This window comes from Colius striatus, chromosome 5 (genome assembly GCF_028858725.1).
Source record: "Colius striatus isolate bColStr4 chromosome 5, bColStr4.1.hap1, whole genome shotgun sequence".
Lineage (NCBI taxonomy): Eukaryota > Metazoa > Chordata > Aves > Coliiformes > Coliidae > Colius > Colius striatus.
The window spans coordinates 38,161,191-38,172,003 of NC_084763.1; the positions used below are offsets into that span (position 1 = coordinate 38,161,191).

General features: G+C 46.8%; 1 protein-coding gene across 1 annotated transcript; it reads right to left on the reverse strand.

Moving 5' to 3' along the window:
- Positions 1 to 1,899: 1,899 nt before the first annotated feature.
- XIRP1 (xin actin binding repeat containing 1) lies at positions 1,900 to 9,555 on the reverse strand. The gene has a single exon (XM_010206818.2). The coding sequence runs from the start codon at positions 9,553 to 9,555 to the stop codon at positions 1,900 to 1,902; it is 7,656 nt and encodes a 2,551-aa protein (XP_010205120.2).
- Between the last annotated feature and the right edge of the window lie 1,258 nt (positions 9,556 to 10,813).

Genomic DNA, 10,813 nt, shown 5'->3' on the forward strand with positions numbered 1-10,813 from the left:
GAAAAACAATGAGCTCTGGATATCTACCTGTGTTGTTTTTTTTTTTTTCCAGAGGAAACAGAACTCCTATCTGGTCTGCACCATCTTCATCAAGGTGTTGCATGATGTGAGATGATATTTGCTATTTAAAAACCTAGCTCTGGACTTGGGAATCTGGGGTAATAGACTCTGAGACAGTCCTTTCCTCCCCTTGCTCTTCATTCCTCAGTGTGGACTCTTTCCCCTCAGAGAGAAAACCATCTTGCTAATGTTTCTTTTAAATGAGGTTACGGTCCTATTCTAAGGAAAACAGACGAGCTGAGACAGCAAGTGGCTTGCCTATGGTCAACTAGAAGGTCTATAGTGAGATCAATGGGTCAGCAGCCTAAGTCTGAGCCAGGCTCTAGGACACAGCTCCCTGAGAAACCATCCAGTCACTCTGTAGGCTCCTCACATCCTCCCACACCTGGAGTAAATTCCTCACTTGCCCCCCTCAATTCCAACCTGAGATGTGAATCGAGGCACAGTACTGAGTAATGGCTGGTTCATCCACCACCCCTCAGTGTAAAGCTCATGGGGCACAACACCTCAGCTGCCTTCTCACATGGAGGAAAAGGTACAGGCAAGTGCTCAGACCTTTTTTGGTGTATACATCCTACTTGATCTCCACATACCTACTCAGGCTGCTGGATTGGGTTATGACTCTGGACTCAAGAGTATGAATGCTGCATGTTGCAGGGCTGATAATCCACCCACATAAAGAAGATGTAGACTAAATCCCTCTAGTGATTTAGAGTGCTCTCGATATGTCATTCAACTGGTTAACTCAGAGATGATTTCTAGGTATTTTGAATGGAAACAAGCACTGAGCAAAAAAAACTCAACCACACCAAAGTATTTTTAGAGGTAAAGTTTACCTTCAGAATGCAGCAATAGAAGTTAAAAAAAAACCCCAAACCAACAAACCAGCCACAAAATATCTAAAGTCTTGAATTGAGAATGTACAAAACAAAGTTATAGTAAAAAGAAAATTGCTTTACAAAGTGTCAAAATGAATTTAAACAGTAAACATGTATGAAAGCATGGAAAATCTAAAATAAAGGTTTTGTATATATTGAATAATAAATTACAATTCTAAAAATCAAGAAAGGAAACCAGTGACCATTCTGACTCAAGCAGAGAATCTTTCAGCATATCTTTCTTTGGGGAAGTGGCACTGATAACAGCAGTAGGTCTTGGCTTCATAATTTTCAGTTGCAATAAGTGCTTTTCAGGAACTGAAAAAAACACCTGCTAAATACCTCCCCCAACCCCAATAGTGACAGCAACTTGAGATTTTATTTTGTTTTTCCTTTTCTAATGGCTAAGAGAAAAATCTGTCTAACCCACCCATCAATACGTGCATATATACGTGTGTTTAGGATGCCCTTCTTGGAAAGTCTGTGTTGAAATTAGAGAAATAAGATAAAATGAAAGTGTTTGCTTGCTGATGAGCATATTGGTTGGTTCTTTTAACTGTTCCCACCAATCCTTTCTTCTGCATTACTTCAGAGAAGATGCCTATACAGCATCCCCCATCCCAAACACTCCAGGAGTAAGAAGCTACCCTAAGGTTCCCCTGGATTGATTTTTCCCTTGTGCTTCTAACAGTGTCAGGGCTCTGGGTTGTGGTGCAGCACCAAGTATGTTGGATTGACCAGGTGAGGATTTATTCTCCTCCAGTGTCAAGGCAGACTGCATTTGACCTGTCTGTATGCAAAAAAACCACCAAGATGATGACCCTGAGAAGTCCTTAGGGGGTAGATGAATCCCTGTGTGTAATGTGAATAAACCAGGAGATTTGTTTTTATCGTGGATTTCCCTTTTTTTTTTTTTTTTTTTTACCATCTTATACAGTTCTCTTTTGCTCTCCAGAATCTCCTATTTCTTTGGCTTAGAGTTGCCAAAGGTGACAAAGACCACTCCTGGCTCCTGAAAACTGCCATTGGTGTGGAAATCTTTGCCTGGGCTCTTCAAATACCTCTGAAACACTGGTGAGGCAGATACCTTGTACTGGGGATGAGAGACAACATCGCATGTGGAAGATGTTTGTGTCTCAGATTGCTTGGTTACTGTGGTGGATGAAGTGATGATTTTGTTTCCAAACTGATCCATTTCCTCATATTGCTCCATGACAGTCCGGGTGGCTCCATAGAGCTTGGACCCGTCAGGCCCTGTCTGCAGCTCCAAGATGCTTTTCTGCCTGCGTGGATTTTGTGGGCTGGGGACATTCAGGGAGGAGTAGTCTGAAAAGCCTCCTTTCATCCCACAGTGGCAGCTGCTTTTGGAGGTATCCGGAGAGCACCTGTCTTTCTCACTGATTGGATGGTGGACATTGCCAAGGATGTGCGGTTTTATGGAGCTTACTCCAACTTTTGTTTGGATAGGCTCTGGTTTATTCTTAAAGTAGATCATGTCATGCCCAGTAGACCCCGCTGATGAATGGTTGAAGGAGCTAAAACTGTCCTTAGCAGAAGCATCCCTCTTTTCTGACACATCAAGACAGTCTGGTGAAGGGATGTCCCAGGGGGAATGTGCTGTCCTGGGTGATTCTGCTCGTTTCCTGGCAGCAGACTCGATGGAGATGTAGGAAGGTGAGGAGGGAGAGCTGACGCGAGGCTGAACGGGATGGGGAACCTCTAGCTCTGTCTTGGTTACCTCAGTCTTTTCTGCTTCTTTTGCACCTTCCACAGATGCTGCTTCCCCTGTCTCCAGTGAGATCTCTTCCTGCTTGGCTTTGCTTGAAACAATACTGATTTTACGAATATTGCTGCTACTACTCGCAGAGCTTTGGGTGGTTCCCAGAGACTCCTTGAACAGCCCCGAGAGCCCAGCAATGTCCGACTCGGACTTGAGACTAGAGACAGAATAAAGAGCTTTTTTGATGGCCTCCTCAATGTCCAGAAGCCGGGCAAGTATCTGCTCCTTCAGGTGGATAATCTCAGCACTGGCTCGTTCCAGATCCCCAAAAACCAACTCCACTGAGGACACACTGTCAGTGTCCTCCTTTCCCGCTGTCTCAGCCCTGTCCCGTTCCTTGGCCTGGTGGGCTTTCTGATGAACAACCCATTCAGGCACATTCTCAAAGAAGCTCTTCAGAGCCTTCACGTCAACTTTACTTGTCTCCTCCTCAAACTCCCTAACCCGACTCAAGATCTCTTGCAGCTCCTTCTGCCTCCTAAGGTTCTCAAAGATCTCCATAGCCTCCTTGACATTGCCTTTCATGATCTCTTCTTTGTGTACTGACAGCCTCTTCCGACGCTCATCTTCTGTTTCTCTCTTGTTTTTTTCTCTCATAACAACTGTTGGCTTCTGGGCATGTGTCTCTGCCTCCCCATCAGGACATTTCCATTGCCTACTGTTCCCCTGTTGTTGGTCCTCAAAGGAGTTCATTGTCTGCTGATGGAAGGACATTGAATGACACATTTGCCTCCTTTCATTCACCTGCTGCACAACTCTCTGACTATCCCATGATCCATAAGAATTCAACACACTTTCCCTTTCCACCTTGGATGAGGCATTTTGTGACATGTCATCTCCTCCCTTTGGAGGAGTGATATGGCCCACAGTGGAGGTATTTGGCTCGTAAAGTATCTGTTCTCTACCAGGACACGGTGGATGTGATACTGAAGAGCACTCGTTCTTGTTTTGGCAGAGCTCTATATGCCTCTGAACCACCTCACTTGGGCATCTCCTTGGAGCTGCTACTTTCCCACTCATCATTCCCTGCTCAGCTTCAGAACTATCCACTCCATTTTTTATTGGCCTTGAAGACTTAACAGTGTCTATTTCCACCTTTCCTTGTCCTCCTTTACTGGCCTTGTACCTTTCCTCTGGCAATTGAAGAAGCTTTCTCTCAGGGCTCATACCCTGGACTGTGACAGTCTTCTTCACAGGTGTCTCTGAAGTGTAGCATCTTGCCTGAGTCTCTCCTTGTACTGATCGTTCATGTGCTTCCATGCAGCTTAATCCCAGCTCCATGGGGGGTAGCTTTGGCTTGCTGATGTCTCTAAGGCCTGGAGGTTTTGGAGGCAGAGGTGGAGGGATGGGTTTGACTGATCTGCTTGTACTGTTAGTTGCAGAGGCAGAATGTGCCTCGTGTAAGAGGTGCTCAGGTTTTGGAGGGGGAATGGGCTTTTTCCTGGATAGGGCAGTAATTTCTGGTTTTGGAGGAGTCCTGGGATTCTCTTCAGGACTTTGATCACTGGGTTTGCAGGACAGAGAAGGGAGGGCAGGAAGAGGGGTCTGGAGTGGTGCGGAACATCCTGAGGCTTCATCATTGTTGGTTGGTAGTGGATGGGCACCTTGTCTTGTTGCTTTAGTTGAGGGTGGGTAATGCTCAGCTTTCATCACAGCAACTGAGGGAGGAGGAGGAGGAAAGTCATTATCAGCCTGTGACCCTGAAGTCACTACAGCAGTCTGGTTACTAATGACTTGAGTCTCGTTTTTCTTTTTACACACAGAATAAGATTGCCCTGCATTTCTGTATATCATAGCAGCTTTAAAGTCCCCTCTGGAGACATTAACGTTAGACTTTTCCAGTGACTGAAGTGTGGCTTTTAAATTACCTCGAACAACATCCTCCTTTTCTACCAGGCGCTGTTCTGTGGCGGCACTGTGCAGTGCTCTGATAGCTGTCTGTATATCCCCTCTGATAATAACATCTCCTTCTTCTTGCACTGCTTGCTTTTTGTAATCAGACTCAACAATAGGGCTTATATAGGTTTTCACAGGCGTGGCAGCATAAAGGCCATCTTTAATGCTAAAATCTCTACTAGGCACAACTTGGCTTTCCTGGCTCAATAGTTGTCCTCCCTGTACTTCCTCTGAAGCACTGACCTTTTTGTGTGACGCTATGCTCTTCTGAGATACGCCTGTGTGAGTCTTGGATGTCTCTTGGACTCTACTGGTGGTGGTCCGGATGGCAGTGCTGGTGTTCTCCTGTGTAGTGGATGCAGAGCCTTGCTGGCAAACAGTGGATTGAAGGGTCACTGTCCCCTGTGTGCTGGCTGCCTGCTGCTTGCAGGCCATATGGACCTCCTCCCTGCTCCTCTGAAGCTTGCTCTGGACATGGTGTTGAATGTTTTTTGCTTCTGCTGTTGCTAGTCTCAGGCTTTGCATTGCAGCCTGGAGATCGCTCCCAAGGGCCTTTTCTTCTGGTTGGATCTGACTGGCTTCCCCAGTCACCAAACTCTGCTGTTTCCCAGCCACTTCTCTCTGAGATGTCACTTGAGCTGTAAGTTTGCCTTGTGTCATAGCTTTAGGTTCCTTCAAACTGGTGGTGGTGGCTTCTTCTTTCTCTGCCTTCTTGCTGACATCCGCAACCCTTTGGATTGACTTTGTAGTCACTTTAAGCCCTCCTGACATAATTTCTTCCTTTCCCATTGCTGTGGGCAAGGGCCTCCCAAGATATTTCACAGTGCTGCCTGTCACACCTGCAGCATGCACAGCCTCCCTCTCCAATGCTCCCTCTTTGCCCATACTTTCACATAAAAATACCTTTTTTGCTCCCTCCATAGCCCCTGACTCACTCTCTGCAATTACTTTTTCTAGTTGATCTTTATTTGGTAAGATATGTATACTAGCCCCCTGCACAACCTGTGGGACACTCTCCTCTGGCCCCTGCTCTGCCTGAGAGGAGATGAGGGACTGGATCTCCGACTCCTGTTGGAGATTCTTCATATAGTCTAGATCTCCCTTCTCAATGCAGCTCGCAAAAAGCTGGACATTTCCCTTCTCGTTGTCCTCACGCTTAATGGTTGCTGTTGCTTTCTGTCCCTGAGAAGAGGCCAACAGGTTCCCTATTGTTGACTTCACGTCCCCCTTGACAACTTTCTGCTGGACAGAATGGAACTGGAGAGAGTAGAGAACCATCTTCACTGATCCTGATTTTGTCTCTTGTAATATCATCCCCTTTTTGATGGAAGCATCTTGACTGAGGAGGGCTTGTAAGGCCTTAGCTACATTTCCACTCAAGTCCTCTCTGTCTTTAACAGCTTCAGTCTGGTCCAGGAGCTGCAACGGGCTTACTTTGATCTTGCCCTCTCTGTCCTCCTCCACCAGCACACTCTGTGCTTCCACATTGGTTCTGTGTAAGAGCTGCAGCATGATCCTCTGCAAATGGCCTCCCACAATCTCTTCTTTCAGGATCTCTGGAGCACCTGGGCTGCTGAGCTGGTACTTCACCATCTTCACACTCTCCATATCATTGGCTTCAATGAGGATCCCATCATGCTGAATCACCTGGCAAGTGCAGAGTGTCTCTAAAGTCTCCTTCATGGTCCTTTCTTTCAGTTCTATTTCTATCCTACCTTCAGAAGCATTGAATTTATCTAAGGGTGTGCTCTCAAAGAGCCACGTTGTACTCTTGACATCAGTGCGTGGGATTTCTTCTTGGACCTCGGGACTGGATGTCACCTCTGTGTCCTTCAGGGTGTCCATTGGCTGAGTTTCAAACAGCCAGGTACAGCGTTTTACGTCCCCTTTCCGGCTGTCCTCTCTCTGCACTGTACTGATGGGTGAGCCTCTCTCTGCATCCCCATACAGAGAGTCCACAGGCTGGTTTTCAAAAAGCCAAGTGGATGTCCTGACATCACCACGCTGAATATCGCTGACGCTGACCATCCTCACGTACTTCTTCTGGCCCACTTGCTGGGACTCAAAGAGCTGCTTGTTGGACTGGACATCTCCCTTCTGCACATCATCTACAGTTCTGGGAACAGACATCTTTCCCCCAGAGAAGGAATCAAGAGGCTCTGTCTCAAACCTCCACCGGGCAGCCTGGATATCTCCTTTCTTGATGTCTTCTTGGGTGACAGCCCTAATCACAAACACCTCTTCTTCCTTCTTGATCTGATCCAGGGGCTTTGTTTCAAACAACCACCGGGCGCCTTTCACATCACCTTTCATGATTTCTTCTTTCTGCACTGAGGTAACCTCATGGTATCCCCCCTCTTTGTCCTGGATGGCATATAAAGGTTGGCTTTCAAAGAGCATTGTGCAGGACTTGACATTAGCTTTGCTCATGGTGTCCTTCTGGATCTTCTGGAGCTCTGTCTCATCCACTTTGTCATGGATTTGGTCGAGGGAATAGGTCTCAAATACGAACCTTTTGCCTCCAGCAGCTCCTCCTTTGGTATCCTTCTCTGGAGGTATTTCCTGGATGCCCTCAGAGCTGTCCTTCAGAGAGTCCATGGGGTAGTTCTCAAAAAGCCAAGTGAACTTGTGCACGGACCCGGCTTCAATTGTCCCATCATCCTTTTGGGATATTGCCCTGGTGACTGTATCCAAGGGCTTAGCTTCAAAGAACTCCTTCACTCTGGACACTTCTCCAGACCGTATCTCCACACGACTGGAGTACCGTATGGTTTTTTTTCGGTCACCTTCACTGACAGCACTGCTGCCCAAGGGTTCAGTCTCGAATAGGTGCCGGACAGTTTTGACATCAACTCCCTGTAATTCCTCCTGACTGTATGCCTTACTGACTTGTAAGTACTGCTCTTCCTCACCTTTCAGGGAGTCCAGGGGCTGAGTGTCAAACATCCATGTGTATGACTTCACATCGGCTTGGGGCACAGTGCCATCCTCTTCTTGCTTCTTTTCAGCCTTCTCGTAGAGGCTGTGGATGGGCTGAGTCTCAAAAAGCCATCTGCAGGTCTTCACATCTCCCTTCTGGGAGATCTCCCGCTTTAACGAGGGCTGCTCCTCACCTTTCATGGCTTGCTGATGAATGACGTCCATGGGCTGAGTTTCAAAGAGCCACTTGGCTGTTCTGACATCACCAGCCACCACCTCCTGTTTTGTGATCCCCCTTATTATATCCACTTTCTTGGTGCTTTCATCAAACTGGTCCAGGGGCCTGGTTTCAAACATCCATTTGTAGTTCTTGACATCACCACTGACGATTTGCTCTCTGCTTACAGAGGTGACTTCATGGAAATTGCCAAAGCTATCCTTGATGGCATACAGAGGTGTTGTCTCAAACAGGATTTGGTTGGCTTTGACATTGCCAGCTGGAATCTCCTCCTCTTCTTTGGTGACAGGTTCAGCATCAGCTTGCTTAATGCTATCTAAGGGGAGGGTCTCAAACAGGGTCTTGAAAGACTTCACATCCCCTTTCACTACCTCTTCTAGTCTGGTGGCTGGAACTTCTTCCTCAAATGCCTTGGAGATGCTTCCAAGGGGACAGGTCTCAAAGACATGTTTTCTTTGCTTCACATCCCCCTTCTCCTCTGATGAAAGCTCGACTTTCTTCAAATGTCCCACCTCAAAATTGTCTTTCAGGGTTTCCATTGGCTGGGTTTCGAACAGCCAGAGTGTAGATTTTACATCACCTCCAATGACTTGTTCTTTGATTACAATGCTTTCTGAAGCTTCTCCTTTCAGGGAATCGAGAGTCTGGGTCTCAAAGAGCATTCGCTGCTTACTGACATCTGCACCTGTGACAAAATCTGTTGAAGCCTTGAAATCCTGTTCTTCAACTGTGATTTCTCTGATGGCATCCAGAGGCTGAGTTTCAAATATCCACCTTGCTCCACTGACATCTGGCTTTCCAATTTCTTCCAATGAAATCCCACGGATTATTTGCACTTTGGAAGTGTCCTTGTTGATGGTATCCAGGGGCTGAGTTTCAAACAGCCAGCGAGCCGTTCTGACTGCATTGCATTGAATTTCTTCTCGGCAGACAGACTTGATTTCGTGGATGTTCCCAGTTTTGTCTCTGATGGCACAGAGGGGCTCTGTTTGGAAGAGCCTGACAGTCTTCTTAACATCCCCTTTTAGCTCCTGGATTTCTGACTTGAGTTGTAGGATGCTCTTCTCCTCCACTGAGCAGCAGCGTCCTATGGCATCCAAGGACTGTGCTTCGAAGAGCTGTCTGGCACCTTTCACATCACCTCCCTGGACAGGCTCCTTGAGAACTGCCTCCTGCACTTCAGTTTCATCTGAATACAGTTTGTTTAATGAGTCTAGTGGTTGGGTTTCAAACAGCCACCGGGCAGTACGCACATCCCCTCTGGCAAGGTCTGTTTCTGATACCTTGGCTGATGTTGACAGACTGTCCCCATTGATTGACTGGTTTTCAAACCTCAAGGAAGTACTTTTCACATCCCCACTGGGAATTATCTCTTCTTCTGCCAGTTTCTTGATGGCTTGATGGTCCCCAATGGAGTCAAGTGCCCAGTTCTCAAAAATCCAGCGCATGGATTGAACCTCTCCTGGAAGAACTTTGTCCAAGTTCACAGATGCCTGTGCATTAGGATCTTCAGTATTTAACATTTCTGCCAGGTCCTCTGTCACAGCTTCTTCCAAGTTCTTCCTGAGCTCAGGATGCATGTGTTTGTAGAGCCTCTTCAGCTCGTTCACCTGACGCTGCTGGTAGAACTTGGAGAAGGCTTGCTTTGGAGGAGGCACAGGGAGCGGGTTGAGATCCTGCTCCCCTGGAGCAAGGACTTGGACTGAGCCAAGGGCAGGAGGGGGAGGTAATTCATCTTCTATTTTCTTGATGGCAGCTTTAGATGGTTTCTGAGCTTCTGACATGCTTAGGGAAACAGTTTTAAATGTCAGCATTACTCCTGAACCCCATGGTGGTTAATAGTGAGAATGGCAAACAAAAAAGCCAGCCAACAAGGGAAATCCATGCACCTGTTAAGCTCCATACCTTTGGTTCAGTAGCACACAGCACTCTAAAACATCACATCACTGCACACGCTCCAGGCTTGGTGTTAGCTCTGGTTCCACAATAACACACACTAACGCAAGGTCTTTAGTCCGGCCGTGTATAGCGCTTAGTCCACAGTTCCCAGGGTTCAGTCCAGCTACAGAGTAATGGCGATGCCCAATTTGGACTGTGTTAGCAAGACAGAGTGATCACAAGAGTAAGGTAAAGAAGGCTGTCTTAGAGTAGCGAGCTAAATGTTAGCTTCTCCCTCCTGCTCCAAACTGTCTAGGGCAGGGTGAGGACCTGCAGAAAGCCTGGGAACATAGGATATGGGTGCAGCAAAGAGACAGGGAGCTATTTGTGTCAAGGTTTTGAGAAGAAAATGAGGAGAGGGAATGAAAAAAAGTATCAAAGATGATGAGGGCAGTGTACTTTTGGACAGTGAGCTAGCATGATGGGCTTTTGGTAACACCATGGGCTGTGTGCTGCAGAGGAGTGAGGGCTCAGGAAAGGATGTTTGTCTGATAAACAATTTCTTCAGTTGGACTTGTGAGTGTACCCCACGCCATCATTTGCACAATAATAGATGCACAATTACACAAATACAGACGTAAATAAAGCTATTTTGACTTGCAGATGGACAGATGGCTAGCTAAGATTTACAAACTGCTGGAATTAGCACATCAAATTCTGTACTGTTAGGAGGAAGAAGCAAGGCTGAGGGACTAGAGGTTGGGGTAACTCTCATAGCTGGAAGCCTGCAAAAGTTAGACCTGTTTTTACTCAATCAGCCCGAGCTCAGCTCAAATTCACAGCAGTAGTATTGGTACAGAAGTGGAGAGAGGGTACAGTCATGATGGGGTGTTTATGTTTATGACTCTGGTTGTTTATTTACCTTTGATCCTCACTTTCTGCATATTTTCCTCCTTAGCTGGGGAAGCCTGAGTGCTGAATGCTGAACCTGAATACCTGCGACCTGCGCTGGTTTGGCATTTATCCAAAGGGAAGGTAGCCCAGGCTTATAATTGTTATCTAAAACAGATTGTAATCCCAGTGGCTTCCCTTTCAGTAAACAGATCTGCTGACCCTTGGCATGCCAGTGGAGTTACGTCTGCAGAGTTATGCCTGGAATATTAT